This window comes from Platalea leucorodia (genome assembly GCF_965183815.1).
Source record: "Platalea leucorodia genome assembly, chromosome: 5".
Taxonomy (NCBI): domain Eukaryota; kingdom Metazoa; phylum Chordata; class Aves; order Pelecaniformes; family Threskiornithidae; genus Platalea; species Platalea leucorodia.
In genome coordinates this window covers 62963262-62982572 of record NC_138827.1, presented here as the reverse complement: position 1 = coordinate 62982572, position 19311 = coordinate 62963262, and the positions used below count along the sequence as shown (strand labels likewise).

The following is a 19311-nucleotide window of genomic DNA, read 5'->3' as shown; positions in this document are numbered from 1 at the left end:
GCTGGCAACAGGTCTTGTTACTACAGAGAGCAGTGGCACACCCTTCTCTTAAATTTTCTACAGAGCTGCTTCAAGGTGGATCCCCCAAGGAGTTTCATTCACTGGGATTATTGAAGAAAAAGCAGAAGAGGGCTATGACTTTTCCTCCTGGCTAGAACAGCATCGTTCCTCCAAGGTGCCCTCTTGGCACTAGAAGGAGAATAAGCACCGCTCACCCTCAGTAATGCACAAAGATGACACAGGTAGCTGCATTTTCACCTGTAAAACCTAGTCCTGCAAACTGTCATTTAGCCAGAGGACTAGACAGAGCCAGTGGCCCATAGGAACGGGAAACAAGCCCTCGATCCAGTTTCCCAGGAGAAAATACTTATCGATTTCAACAGGAGTTGCACCTTCCCCTAAATTCAGGGATTGGAACGACAGAGCACTCTCTAACAGGTATTTTGTTGTCCAGCTGCTATCAAAGTGCTGCATTTCAAGGAAGATGAGGACTGCTCTTTTCACTGGCATGTCTGAAAAGGAACTGAAATTCCAGAAGCAAACATTGAAAACTTGCTGACTACAAAACTAGCAAGAGCACCGAGTGTTGTAACAGGGTGTGTACCAACGAAAGTTAACCGAACCTGACAGTCCAAGAGAATAACAGAAGCTCCCTAAGAAAGGTGTGTGCTGCAACAAAGCCCTGGCAGATGACCTCCCAAGAGACTTCCATCAGAATGAATAAAAACCTATTTAATGAGATTAACTGATCATTTCACTCCACCCTCGTTATAACACTCAACAAGAGAGGGGAATGTTTTTGCAGCCGAGTATCTGATTCCATAGGGAATGCCAGAGAGACCGCGACAGAAGATACAAAAATCACACAGGGGAACCCTCTGCTGTTTGAGTGTGAGCTACAGAGAGCAGTTACTTAACACCTAGTAGTCTCAGTGGCTACTCAGTTTTCATCTACGCACAGAGTTTGTATCAGAGGAACTATTTCATGATTTTAACAATACCAGTGTGAAAAATCTAAGCTGATGTATATGAAGGTACAACAATTCACGGTGCATTCCAGCAGGTATTTCATTTCCAGGTAACTTTTTTTTTTTTTTTTAAGGAAAAAAAGAAACAAAACAGTGTAACACTACTCTGCAGAGCTTCAGTTTCATACGTGTGAACAAAAACCTAGATTTCTGCTTAAAGCCTGATTGTCACCTCTTTTTTTTTTTATTATTATTATTTTATTTTTCCTCCTTGAACTTCAAGAGAGCTAAACCCATTGGCTAAAACTTTCATGAGTATTATTCCCCTCAAAATTCTCAGGGAGCCTGAGGTTAAAAGACTGAAGCAAAGTCATTGCTTCTGTAAGTGTCAAAGTAGCTCACTTCTACCAGTTCCCTGCCAGACTTTATTGACCTCATCCCTTATGTCTAAGCTCATCTTGGCATAGTGCATCTTCACTGCCCTTCAACCTGTAAAACCACAGGTACATCTGTATCGGGCATCACCGTGAAATTCCACAGATGAGCTCTCTAAACATCAAACTGTCGAGGTTGGAAAGCCAGACACAAATGACTGGAGGACATCTCAAGTGACTGTCAGAAGTCCACCTCCCTGCACTAAGGCAGGATCAAAGATACTCAGAGCAATAGATGTTGCCTACCCTACTCCTTAAAGGTCGCCAAGGAAAAAGATTCCTCAGCATCTCGAGGCTATCCAGTCCAAGTTTTTAGCACCGCATGCAGTGTTTCACACTTTCTAAGGTATTTGGAAGAACTGGAGAACTGAATCCGCGCTTCAGAGCACAGCAGTTTGGCTGCCAGAACTCTTCACGCCCCAGTGCACGTGTCAGGGTAGTGACAGCCACAAAGCACTAATTCAGTTCCCCCCTTGCAGCCCAGCCCAGACAGCTTCAACCACCCTCCCTAAAGAAGAGGCTCCTGCAGAGGCTCAGCCTCCATCACCTCATCCTACTGAAAAAAATCATACTGAGACAAAAAGAATCCCAGTGCAAGGTCCAGCCTCACGTGCCTGGGCCGTAGACCCTGGTGATGGTGAGGCTTGTTTGACGCGTAGCTGAGGCATGAAGTAACCTCTAATTTTCGCATTTTCATTCCAAAAGGTGGGCTCCATGGTTACGTTTCTTTATCCATACAGATGTGGTGCTGATGCAGCTGTGGTGCATGAAACTTTCTGCTCAGGGCAACACAACTGTGACAAAACAGCACTTGTATGACAATTCAGAGCTGAAAAACGAAAGTAATCAAGAAAGATTTGAGTCTTTGGAGTTACAGGGGAGAAGAAAAAAAAAAAAGGGCCACTGATAGTCCACCCCAGTCTACCCTGATCACTGGGAATACAGTATTGGCTACATTATAATAAGACCTTGCCCGAGTTCTCTTTAAATACTGCTGCTGAAATCACTCACACTTAATACTGTTGTCCCAATAGCTATCTTGTCAGACAGCGCGATCATTCCCCACCATGGAGAAAATGCAATCACCTCATTATTTTCAGCAAGAGAGTCAGTTGACAATGCTTATTTTCTTAATAAATTATTTTTCATAACTTAGTTACACTTTAAGCTACTATAAAAACATCTTGAAAGCGTACCACAATTTTAATCAGTTTCAAACATCAGATGTTGGGTTTGATATTTATGATTGTTCTGACTCTGTTTCATTTAATGGCTCCTTTTGTCTATGAAAGCAAAGATAAGAAAGTTGTCTAGGACACCCACTGTAACGTCTCTAATTAAAGAGGAAATGTCCTCTGTCACTGACTGTCGGATGCTAACAGCTGCTGTTACTATTTTCCATATGATACCAGGCAAGTGGCCTTAGAGAAGTATCCTTCATCCTATACAAAGCAGTGATCAAGTCAACTAACCAAACAACTGTGCCCCTGCAGTTTCTAAAGGGGACATTCTTCTAAGTCCATTTTAACCTACAGGGAGAAAAAGTAATATATATCTCAAATAACTAAAGTAAGAACTCAGCATGGTATTATGAGGACGTGACTGGGAATTATTTCTTTTTAAAGCCTCTTTTATAAGGATTCCCCATCAGCCTTTAATTAGCATGCCAGTTCCTATTCTGAGGTTCCTGACCACTTATAGCCCAGTTCAACATTCACCGAAGGCAACAAGACAAACTCCCTTGAACTCGGTGGGGTCTAGAGGAGGGCTTAGGGCCATGCAGGGAACTCTCTAGTACCAAGATGAAGTTAATTGAGCAAGCCTTTGATGCCCAGCTCTGCGTGTCAGCCCTTGGAAGAGTCTTCCTATGGAAGATCAGAAGAAGATCTGGACTTCCAGATTTGGGGCTATGTAAATATCATCTGTATCAGCAGGTATAGCACTAATTTGCCTTTTGCTGTAGAGGAAAGTGAGATGATCTATCAAGCTATTCAGTCTGACTATTTACACACATTTTAAATCTTCGCTTACATAAAACTACAATAAAGTATTTTAGAACAGAGCCTCTGCCAACATACATACAGTATTCTGCTAAAGGCAGATATATACTGTAAGATATATGTAAGATCATTAGTTAGCTATGACAGGCGATTTATTGTGATTTATCTTTCACGATCATCTCATTCACAAGGAAAATTGAGTGTCAGCCCCATCCATAACCTATATGTACCATCTAGATACTTGAAAATGGTAATAGGTTAAAGGATGCAGTAGACAACTCTCCAACATGAGCCAAAATATTTAACCTGAAACCTTGGAATAGAACCTGAAAACATCAGTAGCCCAGCCAGAACTCCTACTAACACGGATTGCCAGGGGCTAATGAACATAGAAAACTCTTTACCTAGCACATAATTTTACTGTTGCTGGGAGAGCACTGCTCAGTCATTTCAGTACAGATCCAAGAAATGTGCTTCTTACGGTTTTATCTCTGTTTGAGCCAGACACAAATTAAGGTTAAATTAAGAGCTGTGGTTCAAAACGATTCAATGGAACGCAAGAACAAAGTTCAGAACTTAGATCTCTGCCCTGCAGGTGCACATCCCAAGCGCACAGCTAAATAGGGCCATCCACCTTCTGGGGACGACTGGCAACAAAAATGGGAGTGAAACATTTGGAGTCCGATCCACGTACTACCTCCTCCATTAGCAAACCCTACCCAGCCAGAATCACACGCCTTGGGCTTCACTATAGTGGCAGGCCAAGAGTAGATCAGTCTCCAGCGTCTCCACTAGAAATTAAACCATACTGAAATAACCACGCAGCCACTTCCCCCACTTACAACAAAGGATGATGGATCGATCCAACAGGAGCTACCAAATTCATACAAAATATTTCAAGCAGCTACTCCTCCTTACTCTCCCACCTCCACCTCTCCTCAAAACAAAACAAAAAAGCACCCCAAAAAACCCCAGAGCTCGCAGGCCTCTGGGTTACTGAACCTTTAAAAGGATTTCCTGTACCCCACAAAACAGGTGGAAAGCTCTAAAGCACAGCCTGGTGATTTAGTCTACACATGCCAGATTCAAGATTTGGCCAAAAAACCTTAAATGAACCAACGTAACAGCTGCCACAAAAGCCGACAACCTCTAATCAATACCCTCCATGTTTAAGACAGAACAAACCGCCTCTCTGCAAAACATTCTTATGCCTGCAAAGAGTAAATAAATTACAATAAATTTAAGAAGCCCGAGTTTTCCTTGGCTTAAGAACCCCAGGCAGAGCCCCTAATTTTTCAACAGCAGCACATGCTTAACACAGAGCAGCAGCGATGAAAACAGTTGAGACACCTGTGAGATACTACAACGCACATTTAAAAAATAACATATACACCAAGGCAGCAGATACATGTGTGTTGCAAGAACTAACGAAGCTTAAAAATAATTCAAAATGTTAACACAATAAGCACGAAAATATTGAATGTGTTAAAGCATTTTTGCATGACTTCATCCCAGATCTTTTTATTCCCTAACTTGCCTCTGGTTTTTAGTCTAGATTATAAAGAAGATTTAAAACAAGGAGCTTTTTTTCCCTCCCAATGAAGGCTTCCCATTAATAAAAAGGAAACAAAGAAAATGAAGAAAGTGAGTAGTAAAACTTTTACAACATAATAAAATATATCAGAATCCCAGTGCAGCCGGATTGGAATTGTCTAAAGATGCTGAATTATGATCGGTTGTCATATAAAGTTCAGTCCAGAGTATTAGCAATCATATTCTCTAGCAACATGTATATAATTGGGAGATCTTCATAATAACCCTCAGTTTTAAAGGCTCATAAAAACTGTGTTTTACTGGTAATTTGCAGGAGGAAAGACGAATTCTTAAAGGAAAGTAACATCATCATCTCAGTATGAAAGACTTTGAAGGCAATACACTGTGTATTGTAAAGCAAGCAACCCTAAAAGCTCTCTTTTTCTTTCACAGTTTTCGGTGGGGCATTATACACTCACTCAGTTTAAAAAGATAAACATGTATCTATAGTACACACACTAGAAAGAAAATTAGTATCACATAGAGAGAAACCCTCTGACAGTATACTGGAAGCAAAGCATATTACATTATTTTTGAATACAAGTACGGGGTACTTTAAGGTAAATATCTTGATGTAACATTGCAACCAAGAGTAAAACAAGCTATGGCATTCACACACGAAAAAGAAAGGATGTTGGTTTTATGAAATGTGTGTAAACTACATTTATCCACCTCCAAAACATAGCATGAAAATAATTATAAAAATATTATCAGCACTTGACATTCTCAGTAGACTCCCAAATCTCTACATTTTCTCAATTCCTCCCCTAACATTCTAAAACAAAATCCTTTCAGTTTGTTAGAGAGTCAACTACCGAGTGCCATAAACTTCCAATTATCCCAGCCGCTTTTGGACTTGCCAAGACAAAGCTGAAGTAATGAATAGGATGCTGAAGTTTCTCTATGGAATAGTAAAGTACAACCTGTCATCAAACCCAGATATTTTAACTTCATACCTTTGCCAGAGTAAAGCCTTTTTGTAAATAAAATGTGTTTGTTTTCAAATAAAGCTACTTCAAGCTGTTTTGGGAAGCACAGTAAGTAATAATAATAACAACAACAATTTCCATTTGGATTTCAAAACCTGATGAAACAAAACCAGCACGTCAAGCCTAGTGTTTTCCTACCTGGAACAGGTAAGGACCAGCTCTCAAATGCCACCTTGGGATAGTTCAGACTAGTAATCCCATTCATGTTTAGATGAGACACCAGCATGAACAAGAAAGAAAAGAAAAAAAAAAAAATCTACCCTGTCCTTCTCTTCTTTTATTCGCAATGCCTACAGCAGTGGTTAAGACCCGGTAAGTAAGCAAGCTGAGGACCCAGAGGACCAGACTAACCCAAACCCACTGCTAGAGAGAAACAGGTTTAAGAAGAGACTTACTGCTTGCCATGTGACTGGGGGAGGTATGCTGCCCATTGGGTGTGCTGGAGGTGAGGTCAATGGCCATGCCGGAGTGCTCCCTTTCGGGCGAAAGCTCATTGTCACCTGCTTTCACAAAACAAGTCCCCTGTAAGTTTCCATCCCCTTCTTCAGTAGAGCAACACAGCGATTAAGAAGTATGACTCTCTCACTCCCTTCGCCCTTCCCTCCTTTACCAGCGGGGTCTTCCACAGCCTGTAAAAACTGGACTCTCAGTAACCACAAGCAAACATTTAACTGACTGATTTTAAGAGCCCCCCCCAAACCTACTGTCACCAGTCTTCTCCACACACACCTGTGACAAACCTTGCCCCAGCTGCTTTGTCTCAAGAAAAGTTAGGATTACTTTTCCATTTGCAGACACCCAGAACTGGGGCTGGGCAGGAGAAGACTGAAGTAGCATTTTATCGTATAGACCTTCACCCCTAAAGCTCTCGGTTAACTGACAGTTAAACAAAGCACATAAACTAAGACATTTTGCCCTGACACAGAAAAGGAGAGAAATGCATAGTGAAAGGCATAAAAAGTTTTTGGTTGCAATTTGAATTTCTGAAGATGAGCTCTCTCTCATTTGCAAAGTTCATTCATCCTCGCTAAATATTTAAACCTAGAGCTACTCACCCGTGCACCCCTCCCCATGCATTTTTCAATTATACACAAAGTTTATGTTTAAACGCTACTAATTCACTATCATCTCAATGCAAAGACCATACACAAGGAAGCTGAAGTTTCACGTGTCTGCATTATAGAAAGGATAGTGGGAAAAAGAAAGTAATTCAGAATAATCAAACGAAAGGACTACTTACATGTTATATATCCATCAGCAGCCTCTGCTTCCATAGTCAAAGTGCAGTGCTGCAAGGCAGAAAAGTACACCCTCAAAGACGCCTGTCAGTATCAACCATTAAATGATTAAACTTACTTAAAGCCCTAAGTAGTTGCCCATTTTACTGCTGTTGCAACCATCGCCTAGAGAAACACACAAGTGTACTGCATGTGCTCATTTGCAAATCACTGAACTCTTGCTGCAAATTATCTGAGTAAAGAAATTCAGCTGCCTCCTGGGCAGGTGACACTGGGATCATCTTGGTCTGATCATACCCCTCTCTGTCCCCCACTCGCATTTTTACCTGATCTGAGAGTTTTTTCCCCGACTTTCCACTCGTTTTGTTCAAGCCGGGATGGTAATGCTTTATCAATTACCAGCTCTGGCAGCCAGAACAGACTTTGAGGAGATGGATACTGTTAACAATTGCTCTTTTCACGCGCGCTCCAAGAGACTCCATCCTCATCTAAACAAAATAAAGCCCTCCAGTGTCCGTTCCCCTTTGAGAGAGTTATTACAACTCTTTGTCTCACACCACCGAACGCACGCACACACCTGTACACACACCTGTTCGCTCTAACCCTATTTATCTGCCACAGCATGGGGCCGAACGTCACACTTAATACTCCCAGATCATGCATTTTGTGGTGTGAAGCAATCTTAAAGTTTCTGGAAGCACTTTGCTGACACAGAACAAGCTATTACTTTCCAGAAACCCAAGTAACTGTATAGAATGACACCCCCTAGCTATCATTTGATATATATTGAGGGGGAGGAAAAAAAAAAAAAAGAGAGAGATCAATAATCATAACTATGTTCTTTTAAGTGGAAAAGTTAAGAATCTGACATGACCAGAGGAGAATTTTATTTCCTCTCTCCCTCCACGGCCTCTTTTTTGCCTTTAGTTTCAAAACTCTCACTGCACCAGGCAGCTAAATTATTCACAATGAGCCATTTCTGTATTGATCGCCAAGTATATTTAGCCCTGGCTCCTGGAATTTCTCCATTACTTACTGGAAAACAGGCAGCTTCACTTCTTGTCTCCAAAACCACTTCCCTCCCCCTCCCTTAACCCGCTTTCCTTTCCTCCCCCCACCTTTCCCCCAATAAATAAATACTTTTCTCTGTGTTCTTCTTTGGTATAAAGCAGATCAAATTCCCAAGGCATTCAGCACATAACACTTAAATTTCAACCTGCCCAGCTGCTACCAAACTCCCTTCAATTACTGATTTTCACATGACTCTTAAAAAGAAATCTCAAAAAAAAAGTTTTCAAAACAGGTAAGCCGCTTCCTCAAGCCCTTCAAAATTACCTTATCTTCCCCCTAGTCCAGGTAGGCAGGCACACACTGAGAAAAAGAAAGAAACATCAGAAGCAACAGGGAAAGATCATCCCAGCCAATGAAGTGGAAGGAAAGAAAGGGGAGGAAGGGAGGAGGAAGAGAAAGAAAGACAAAAAGAAGCACAGAAACATCCATAACTGAAATTAAAACACGGTTTGCTTTTTATTTTTTATTTCTTCAAGGCGGGAGGAGGAGGAAGAGGAGGGGGGGGAAGAAAAAAGTTTGGTCACCATTTTTAGGCTGGCGATGGCAAATCCCAGCTGCTAAGCCTCCCTCTCCACAACGAATGGAGAGAGAGTTTTGCTCGGGCTGAAGACACAGCAAGATGGGGAAAGTTTAAAAAATAATTTTTAAAAGAAAGGGGGAGAGAGAAAGGGGGAGAGGGGAGTGAAACCCGCCCCCGGCACTTACAGGTGGGGCATGCGGAGCCGGCGAGCCGGGCAGCCCCGGGGATGAGCCGGCGGGGAAACTCGCTCAGGAATGGCACATACTTTGAAGGAAGATGAAGAACAAAAAAAAAAAAAGAGAGGGGGAGAAAGGGAGAGGGAGGGAGGGAAGTCAGCCGGTGCTACAGCAATGCGATTAACCAGCGGGGAGAGAGAGAGAGGAGAGAGAGAAAAACTTGATCCACCGGTTCGTTACGAATCGGCACGAAAACGGGGGGAGCGGAGGGGATGTGGGGAGGGATGGGGTGAGGGGATGTGGGGAGGGATGGGGTGAGGGGATGTGGGGAGGGATGGGGGGGGGGGGGCGGCAGGCGCACTCACACCCCGCGCAGGAAACCTAGGCCAACTTCCCCGGAGTGCTGCTCCGGCCCTGGGCGACACCGGGCTCCGCGCCTCATCCCTGCCTCTCCACGCCCATACCACAACCTGTCAAAGTCATGGAAGTCCTGCCTCATTTTTCATTTTATGTCATTTTCTCCCTTTCCCTTCCACACTCCCCGCTCCGTCTCCCGCCCCCCCCCCGCGTCAGGCCGCAGCCCCCCGGGGGCCCGCAGGTAGCGGCGGGCGCTGAGGGAAATGGCAGTTGGGGCCGGCGCTGACTAACGGACCGGCGAGCCCCGCCGCCCCCCGCCGCCCCCCGCCGCCCGCTCGGGATGGATTCGGGGGGCTTTTTGCTTTTTTTTTTTTTTTTTTTTTTTTTCCGGGCTAACAGCAACAAGTCATCGGGAGCCCACCGCCGTGCGGGAGATGCTGCACAACCGCACTTTAGTCGGGGACCCCTCCGCAGACAGACAGACAGACAGACAGAGCCCCGCCGTCCCCGCAGCCGCCTCGCACACCGGACGGAGCTGTCCTCCCCACCAGGGAAAGAAAGGCCGGGGTGAGGGAGGAGGCGGGGGGGAGGGAAGGGAAAAAAAAAAAAAAAAAGAAAAAGAAAGAAATAAAAAGAAGCCAGGCGCAGATTTACCTCAGCCGCGCAGGCAGTGAATCACTTCCATCACCCTTTTGTTTGTGTTTTTATTAGTGTCGGCTCTCTCTGCCTAGTGGAGGTGTGTTTGTGCACGGCAGTTGGCTATGGAAACTAAGGCAGTGGAGCTGTAGCTAAGGGTAATCCTGTTTTTACTTCCTCCATCTTCAGAGAGCAGGGTTAGCCTGGGACAGCTGGTCAAACCCCGAGAAACCGATCCGGCGGCGGCGGCGGCCGCACGCCCGCACTCACTCACTCGCTCGCTCGCACACACACCACACACGCACACACACACGCACAGGCTCACACACACACGCGCGCGCTCGCACCCTCACACGCGCCGCCGCCGGCGCCCCCACGCGCGCGCCCAAGACCGCGGGCGCGCGCCGCCCCAGCCGCCCCGCGCGCCTCACCCAAGGGCCGGCGCGGCGAGCGCGCGGGGGGGGGGGGGGGGAGCGGAGGCGGCGGGGGGGCGCGGGGGGCGGGTGCCCGCGCCGGCAGGGCCGCTCAGCACGCTCGGCAATCGATTAGAGGACAAGTGCCGCCGCCGCCAGCGCCGCGTGCGCTCCGCGCCTCACGCGGACGGACACACGCGCGCGGGCGCGCGCCGCCGCCTCAGGGGCAGCGCCGCGTCCCCGTCCCCCCGCCCCGGGCACCGGGCTGCCCCGCACCCGCCCCCCCCCCCCCGCCCCGCTCCTCCTCCCCTCAGGAGCGGCAGCCGCTGGGCCGCCGCCGCCGGGCGGGTGAAGTTGCCGGCGGAGTCGTGATTCAGCACTTCTATTTTTAACCGCCGGACGGCCGCGGGTGCGCAGTGCCCGCCGCCCCCGGCCGCCGCCGGTCCCGCGGCTCTCCCGCCCGTATTGGCTTTGCTCTAACGGCCGCCGCGGTGGGAGGCCGGGGGGCAGCCGGGGGACGGCGCAAAGTCGGCGGGGAAGGGTTCGGGGCTGCCGTGCTCGTTACCTAATTGAGCATTCAAAGTACATATGAGGTAATTCCTTTCTGTAAGCGTTACGCTTGGAGAGAAAGCCCGGTTGACACAACCGCCTTTCCACGCTGCTTGCCCCCTCTCCTGAGGCGGGGGGGCGTGGCGGGGAAGGGGGGAAAACCCGCGTTCTCTCCCGAGGAAAGCCCGGGCCCCCCCGCCGAGGCCGAAGGGGCGCCTCCAGCCGCCGCCGTCCCGGCGCGGGGCCTGACCCCCGCAGCCGCGGCAGGGCCGCACGCCGCGCCCAGCGCCCGGCCTGCTTTCCGACCGGAGCTTTCCCGTCCCTTCGGCGGGGCTTGGATCGGGTGCAAGAGCGGCGTCCTTTTTTCGTCGAGCATCTCTCGGTCGAAGTGGAACCGCTGGGTGCTGGTGACCGCGGTAATGCCATTAGTAGGCACCAGAGTTAACGGTCCATTAGGAAGCTGTGGTTGTGTATGTATGTCGTGCATTATATACACAGAGATTATTAAATTTAAATTTGCAAAGTTAAGCACGCAGGCACTAGGAAGGACCAGAATTCAGGCTGCCCGTACACCCTTGAGCCTTTTCACCCAACAGAGCCGCCGACAGGAGTAACAGGGAGTTACGCTTTCTTTTCACCACGAAGGGGAATAACACGCACATTTTGCCAGTAAGTTTCAGACACGCACTGACGAGGGTACCTGCATCACTACATACCCACGTTCCGTGTGTATCAAGAGCCTGCAGAGGCTCTGGGTACCCGTAAGCATTGCTTTCAAGCAAAATCTTAACTACAGCCTTAACTCTTGCTCCAGCTACGCGCGAGCGCAAGACTGTTGTTAGAAGCAGTAAAGTAAAACCCAGGTTTTATTAGCTCAGCCACTTCACATCAAATGACATTCTGCTTTGTAGTAGCAGAGCCACCCTATCCTGAGAGAGGGAGACAAACTTCACTTTTAAAAATACACCAAGTTACTCAGGCAGCCAAAGGCACTGAAGTTAATAGACAGCTCTCTCCCCAGCGCTACAAATTTTAGCCAATTAGTCATTATGCCACATCTGTGAAGTGGGTTAATTTAAGTCTTCTCATTTTGCATAGGAAGGAGGCAGAAAGGTTAAGGGACTGGCCCAAGGCCACAAAGAGCGCTCAGAGCTGAGCCTAGAAAGCAGACTTCTTGTTTCCCACGCCTACGTTTCAACAACTAGACTTGGCTTGCCTACATCAGAAAATAGACTGGCACAGCTATAGCTGTGTAATTATACCATAACAGTTCATACCGGAATAACTCTCCTTGCGGACATTCTCCTCCAGATGGAAAGTGACTTCCCAAAAGCTGTCCAAATGAATTCACTCAATAGCACACACTTTTGGTTTTGCCTTTTCCCTGCCCCCCTTGTCATTTTGGGGGGTCAAAATTCCTGAGATGTCGGCCTCAGTAGCATTTTGAAGGCTTTGATCACTTTTACAGACCATTGAAAAGCAAGGGACAAATGCAAAACATGTCATTGAAATGCTACAAGTCTTGTTGTCAAGATTTTTATGGTGCTTTTCATCAAAATCTTGAAAACTGAAAGCTTCCAGCTGGCTCTCCTTACAGGTAATAATTTAATAGCTAACAGCTTTTCTCCCAAAGCTGCTGGAACCTGCTTGAGCCATGGAAGCTGATGGGAAAAGCCAGACCCGTCCTCTGCAGTAATTATTTCTGATTTTTCAATCCTGCTGCTCCATAAGCTTTCAAAACCAAATGAAGCTGTGAAAACAAGGAAGAGTAAGGGGCAGGGAGTAAAGTGAAAAGGTTTGCCTTTAAAAATAGTCTTGTGAACTCCAAGGACTGCAGAGATGAGCGCATCTTCACTACAGCAACGGGGGTGAATCACTGGTTTCAATGCAAAACTCAGCTCGGGGGCTGCAGCAAGAGCTCCACAGGGATTCACATCAACCACACACCTGCCCCCCGCTGACGCTCAGCAGAGCAGCTGCCATGATCTTGAGGACCAAGGGATGGTTTGGGGATCGGCAGAGCAGGGTTCACATCCAACCATGGTCAGAGGTCCTCCCCGTAATTTCAGCCAAGTCATTATTTCTCTGTGTTTCAGTTCTCCGTTTCTAAAACGCAGTGAATAATCCAATGAGAGTTTTTCTTCTGCCGAGCAGCGCCCCAAGAGCAATTCTCAGCTTTGCCATGGACTTCTGCCATGTTGTAGAGGTCACTTCAGCACATCTCTGAAAGAGCCATTTCTGGAGCTCCTGTGAGCCCGGCGGGCAGCCCTTTTCCCTTCCATTTCCATTGACGAGACCTAAGCAGCCTTCACACAGCCCTGCCTGCCCCAGGACAGTGTCCTGCCACACCAGCCCAGCTGCCCCAGGGATCACAGGCTGTGCCGACAGCCACCTACTCTTGAGAGCTGTGGTGGCCCTCCAGGCATTTGCTCAGTCTCCATGGGCCCCAGTTCTCCTCCTGTGTGCTGGAAATAACAGTTCCCCCATCTCACAAGGACCCTGGGAGGAGAATTTAATTCCTTATTGCTCATCAGTAAATTGCTTTGATAGGTCAGTGATGGGCTCAGCCTGTTTTCAGCAAAATATTCATATGTTTAACCCATATATATGTGTGCGTGTGCACCCGCAGGTATGTGAGAGTTATTATTCAAAACAACCATAATGCTTTTATGTAAATTCTGCTTTAAATTATCTAATTCTCCTTCTTTATAAGCCTGTACAAGGTATTCTAGGAGTTCACTCCCAAAAAGCTTGTGCTAGGTGTTCACATAAACAGTAGCTCATCACGGCATAAGCTCCAGATTTATTTATACTTAGGAAATTAAAAAAAGACATCTCTAAGACACTGTTGCCTTGGACAGCTATGAACACCACAGAGCGGCAGACCCCTGCATCAGCTTTCTTGCCGTTAGACTGAACCCTCTCTTCTCTACCCACAGAAGGGGCACTTTGAAGACAAACTGGATCAATTCCCAATATCCTTCGAAGAGGACAAACGTAGACCTTTCTTTATTTAACTGTGCGTTGGGCAATCTAAAAACCATATAAGCACTAATCTATTCATTATTCCATCTCCTCCTCTTTACTACAATAAAGCACTGTTTTATGCTTATATGCATCAATAAAGAGACCTATAAAGAAAATAATGAACATCCTTGAATATCTTCAGAGCATACCCTATTAATTTTAAAAGGGACACAACATACTGTACCCCTTGTATTTCACCAAAATAAAAGCCTATAGATTGATTCCTATTAAAACAGTTGGTATTTTCAGGACATGCAGATGTAATTTATGGAGAGGCACAATACTCATAATAGCTCAAAGGCCACAGAAACTGTAGATCTGTGTCTGTTACTGTAGTTGTACAGGCATTCATTGTACAGAGAGCAGTTGAAAAGGCAGAGTATGTAATCTGAATACTAAATTTGTGAATAGTTTCTCACTTGGGCTGGTTAGGCTTTTCAAGAGCAGCGGATGCTTTGTGGGGGACTTTGTAAAACATTCTGCTAATATATCACATGGTTGCTGTATTTTCTTCTCTTATCATCTTTGCTGTTAGAGCTTTATTCATGAACACACAATATTTGACTCTTAAAAGGGCACCGGCTCCGGCTCTGTACTCTCCACCTGAGTTGTGTGCTCTGTGTGAGACAACTTTCACAAATGCTTCTTCCTTCTTCTATAAAGGGGACAACTTTACATGTATATAACCCAAAAGTATACAAGAAAAGATCTTTTCCCTCACCCCCATGTATTCCAATTGCTATATCCAAGTTACTTGGAAAATAGTATTATATTTTCTGTTTTATTATCAATAATAAAAGTGTACAGGTTTTCTCTTTTATTATGGAGATATAAATGTATATGGATATATCATTTATGAGGAAGGGCAATTCTAAAGTGTCCTAACAAAATTTAATTATGACACAAGCTACTAACAGAGAAGCCTTGAGCCTGGGATCATTTTTATTCTTTGCTTGTACAGCACCTAGCACAATAAGGATTTATGCATGACCTAGCTTCCCACTTAGTGCTTCAACAAAAATAAGAATTAACTCTTGCTTTGCTTATGGTTGGAAACCACAGCACCAGCAGAATTACATACATCCAATACTGAACAGGGAACAACACAGAATTATGAAGTTCATGAAGCAGCTGACACAAATGTGTGCTGGATTTATTTAAATTTCTGGCGTTGGTGGGGGCATTTAGGCAGACAGACAGTTGTTACTTGAGCTGAAATTTGGTATCTCATCTTGGGTGAAAGAATAGTGAAGACCACCCTATGCATCCATTTCTGTACTTGAAAAGAATTCCTACTACAGCTCTTTAAAGCTTGGCAAAGAACTGAGATGTAAGGACATTTTCTCTTTGAATCCAACCTATCTGTCAGTGTGCCGTGGGCCAGGAGCCACAGTAGTGCCCCAGGACAGCATGGCAAGAACCTCATCAGCCAGGGTCCATCCCACAACCCCCAGCAAGGGAGTAGGGCAGGCCAGAGACGATGGCCAGGTCTAACCAAGAGCCCTGGTCTTCAGGCAAGTCTGCAGTGATGAGGCAGGTCTGAGGTCAAGCCAAGAAGTCAATCTGCAGGTTAGGATCAGCAAGGTCCACGGCTAGGCAGGGACACAACTACAGCTAAGCGGAAGACCAGCACTCCTCCAATATAGAATCATAGAATAACTTAAATTGGAAAAGACCTTTAAGATCATCAAGTCCAACTGTTAACCTAGCACTGCCAAGCCCACTACTAAACCACGTCCCTAAGCACCACACCTACCCGTCTTTTAAATACCTCCAGGGATGGGGACTCAACCACTTCCCTGGGCAGCCTGTTCCAATGCCTGACCACCCTTTCAGTGAAGAAGTTTTTCCCTAATATCCAACCTAAACCTCCCCTTGCTCAACTTGAGGCCATTTCCTCTCATCCTATCACTTGTTACTTGGGAGAAGAGACCAACCCCCACCTCGCTACAACCTCCTTTACAGGTAGTTGTAGAGAGTGATAAGGCCTCCCCTAAGCCCAAACAAAATGCAAAGCATAATGCTGAGCTTAAATAGGCTCCTGGCCCAATGGCAGGAGCGTGGGTGGAGGCCCCAGCTGAGGCTGATCAGGATCATTAAGGTCTGCTAGTGCCTTCAGAGCCCTCGCACTGCCAACCCAGCTTCAACTCTGAACAACTATAGATAGGAGTTTTCAAACAAGGAAACAAATAGCTGACCTTATCATAAAGTTAGATAGTCTAATTGACCCTGCAGGAGCTGTTAGGCATCCCACTCCTCCTTTGCTGAAGAGTGATGCTGTGCATGAGGGAAGTAACTGGCATGTTTTAAGCTCACATCTCACCTTACCTTGCAGGAGCTTGCAGATCTCCCTGGAAGTTAAACAGGCTCTTTTGCCTGATTCTACCTGGGTGGTTGCACATTTTTCCTCAGAGTCCCAGGGCCTTTATTCAAAACACCTGAAGGATGTCCTGGTTATTCACTTCACTCCTCGCTCTCCACATTTCCAAAAACAACACCACCCCTGTTTAGCATGCATCACTACACGTAAGTCAGGACAGATTTACTGGCATGTACTTTACCCTCCTTACTCCTTGTCCTTATTTGTTCACCGCTTTTCCAGCATCATGCTGCTGCTTCTAGGGAGCCAGGGAGAGGCAGTGGTGCTGGGTGGAAAACTAGTTGCTGTGGTGGTCAGGGACTAAACAGCTAAAGCATCTTTCAGGCTGACAGCAGCCCCTGCAGGTGTGGGGCTCTGTAACATGACCTGAACCAGGGGACAGGCACAGCTGTCCCCAGCCAGGGGAGCAGGGCAGGGATTAGTCCCCTCTGTGCTGCTCCATGCAATGCACGGACTCAGAGTGAGCAGTTCAGTGTGAAGTACCACCTCTACAGTGAGCGCTGGGGCTGAAAAGCTGCCATCCAAACCAATCTTTTGATCATTGCAGAAATAGTATGTCATCAGAGTCTCACGAGTAATGAAGTCAGAATGTAAAATTGTCTGAGAAAAGAAAAATGCCCAGCTCTCCACCTCCAGAAGTGGCACAGCTGAGCCAAAGGCTGACAGTGTCGTCTCAGAGGTAAAGGACAGCCTGGAGACTAAGCCTCAGTCTGGACTGTGGATGACTCGCTTTCAATGCCTTGCTTTGGAGGAGGATATTCATTTCCCCCTCCATTTACATAGTAAATAGTACTACATACATAGTATTCTGCTATAGGCACCTTGTTTACTTCCTATTCCTCAGCTGATTCTGGAGTCCATGGAAAAGACTGATGCGTCCAGACTGCAACTCCAAGCACCAAAATTAGATTCCTGCTTGTAGTCACTCCCCAGAGGACCATTTCTTTCTCTGGTGACTACACAGTGGGGCTGGAGATATCAGCTGGCTAAATTAGTTACTTGCGGTGGGTGAATATCCCTGTTCATACTGCCGTTCTTCACCTAGAAATTAAAGCTGATAGTATTTCTTCTCCTCTGTCAGCTGTGTTGAGAATCAGGAACACCTCAGCGAAAGGGGCAGGGACTTGGATACAGCTGCGATGGAGACCGTGCAAGTGTGCAAGAGAGAGCCATTTACAAAACAGGGGGGTTGTATGCCTCTTTTGTGCCCATAAGCAGTGTCATCATAGAAGTGTCCTGTGGCTTGATTGTGAAAATACAGTCACCTTAAGTTATCAGGCCACATAATCAGTTTTAAAGTGGAGCCAGGTTAACTTTGATTAACCACAAGCAACAATTTAGATCATAAAAATAAAACATTAGCATCTTTTTACGCTCCTCTCAGTGTTACATGAAACAACGCTTGACCACAGCCTTTTAAAGCTGCATGTTAATTTTTATTGCGAAGCATTCCTCTGTCTCGCTCCAGCAGCAGAGCGGACAGAGTGCTCCACAGCCTTTTTTTAGGAGACTGACTCGTTTAGTGGTAGAGGATTTCTTCATTTTTCAAAGCTTTATTTATTATTCTTCTTTTACTCCAGGAAAGGAATAACATTTCTCTATATCCAGACATTACCCACACATAACTCTGCAAGCAAAGAAAACATAACTTCATTCTTGTGGTTTGAAAATGCCTCCTTTTTCCTGTTTGTTTGTTTTTAAGAGGGAGGCATTCCCATTTTTTAGTTCTCCTTTGGGGACTTAAATCAATGAAGACATCATTGGGTCTCTATATTAAAAAGACAATCTTTTACTCCCAGCTACTGACAATACACTGTCATTTTTTTCTGAAATCTCAAAGAACAAATGTTACTTTCTGTTTATTAGCAAGATGAGGGATTCTTCTAATTAAGATTTTGGGTGGTGGAACGATGGCTAAAGAAGATGTCATTTTATCAGGTATCTTTTCTTCACCGCACAGGCCTGAGCTTATACCATGTAATAACAGAAATTGTCCTACTGACTTGGGCTGAAAAGACCCTATCTAAAATCTACAAAAGTAAAAGAAAAAAAGATTCAAATTTTACGCCATTATGAATGAGGACATAAATAGAAAAACCTTTGCCGATACTATCATCATCTTTGTCTTAAAAATTCTTCTCTGAATTGCTTTTGCCACTTTATTGTGTCCGTACACTGCTCAAGAGTGTTCTTCTCATAAAACTTTCCTCGTGCAAAACACTCAGAGTTTATTATGGAGTCCTATAGAAGTACCAGGTCTCAGCTTACTCATTGCGTTAGAAAGGCAAATGCTTTTCATAGTGGCTTGCTGCTGGTTTGGGTTTGTTGGGATGCTTTTTAATTCAAGAAGGGTATAATTTTACATTCAGCTCTGAAGTTTGGTTAAAAATAGCTATTGAAAACAATCTTTAAAATCTGAAGATGTTTTCCATGGAAATTGTATCCAAAGTAGCTACAGGTCTGTAGCATTGACTTGACCTTTAAGTGATTTCTACACCATGCTGAGTCGCCTTAATTGGCTGACAACAAATTCATGACCCTCCAGTGAGGTTATCCTAGATGGCTCATGCAAGAGTTTTGCACATTTGCACATATGACCCTTTGAAATAAAGTGTTTGTCTGGCTGTAGATGGCGGCTTCTTCTTTTGTAAGACAAGAGAGCTCTGTTGAAAACCCTCACTTAGTTGTCATCGCCCTAAAAGCAGAGATACTGAACAAGGGAAAACTAAGATGACTTCTCTAAGAATTATTGTCTGTGGCTGCTCTTGAAGTAGACAGAGCTATGAAAAACCAAAATGCCAAACTGTGGGGCTGACCTCACATTTCTCCATGGGAATGTTTTTTTCCACTGCCTCCTTTAAGAGGTAGTTTCTTACTTTAGATAAGGGAAGCTCCATCAGCTGCTTCATAGAGCAAAACTGACACCCACTGGCCACCCCCAGTACTTGAAACATTTTGAG

General features: G+C 45.5%; 1 protein-coding gene across 5 annotated transcripts in view; it reads right to left on the bottom strand.

Annotated features, from left to right (window-relative positions):
• IKZF2 (IKAROS family zinc finger 2) overlaps positions 1–7293 on the bottom strand; it is a gene marked incomplete at its 3' end in the record, with an annotated part of 108555 nt that extends 101262 nt beyond the window's left edge. For 4 of the 5 annotated variants that reach the window (XM_082312101.1, XM_082312103.1, XM_082312102.1 and 1 more), the window contains exons 1-2: positions 7225–7293; positions 6380–6484 (exon numbers count right to left, since the gene is read on the bottom strand). In XM_082312101.1, coding sequence (XP_082168227.1) covers positions 6380–6484; positions 7225–7258 — 139 coding nt within the window. In that variant the 5' untranslated portion in view covers positions 7259–7293. Of the gene's footprint in view, positions 1–6379; positions 6488–7224 lie in introns of all 5 variants that reach the window. The other variant, XM_082312105.1, reaches the window with a different exon arrangement.
• Positions 7294–19311: the final 12018 nt, after the last annotated feature.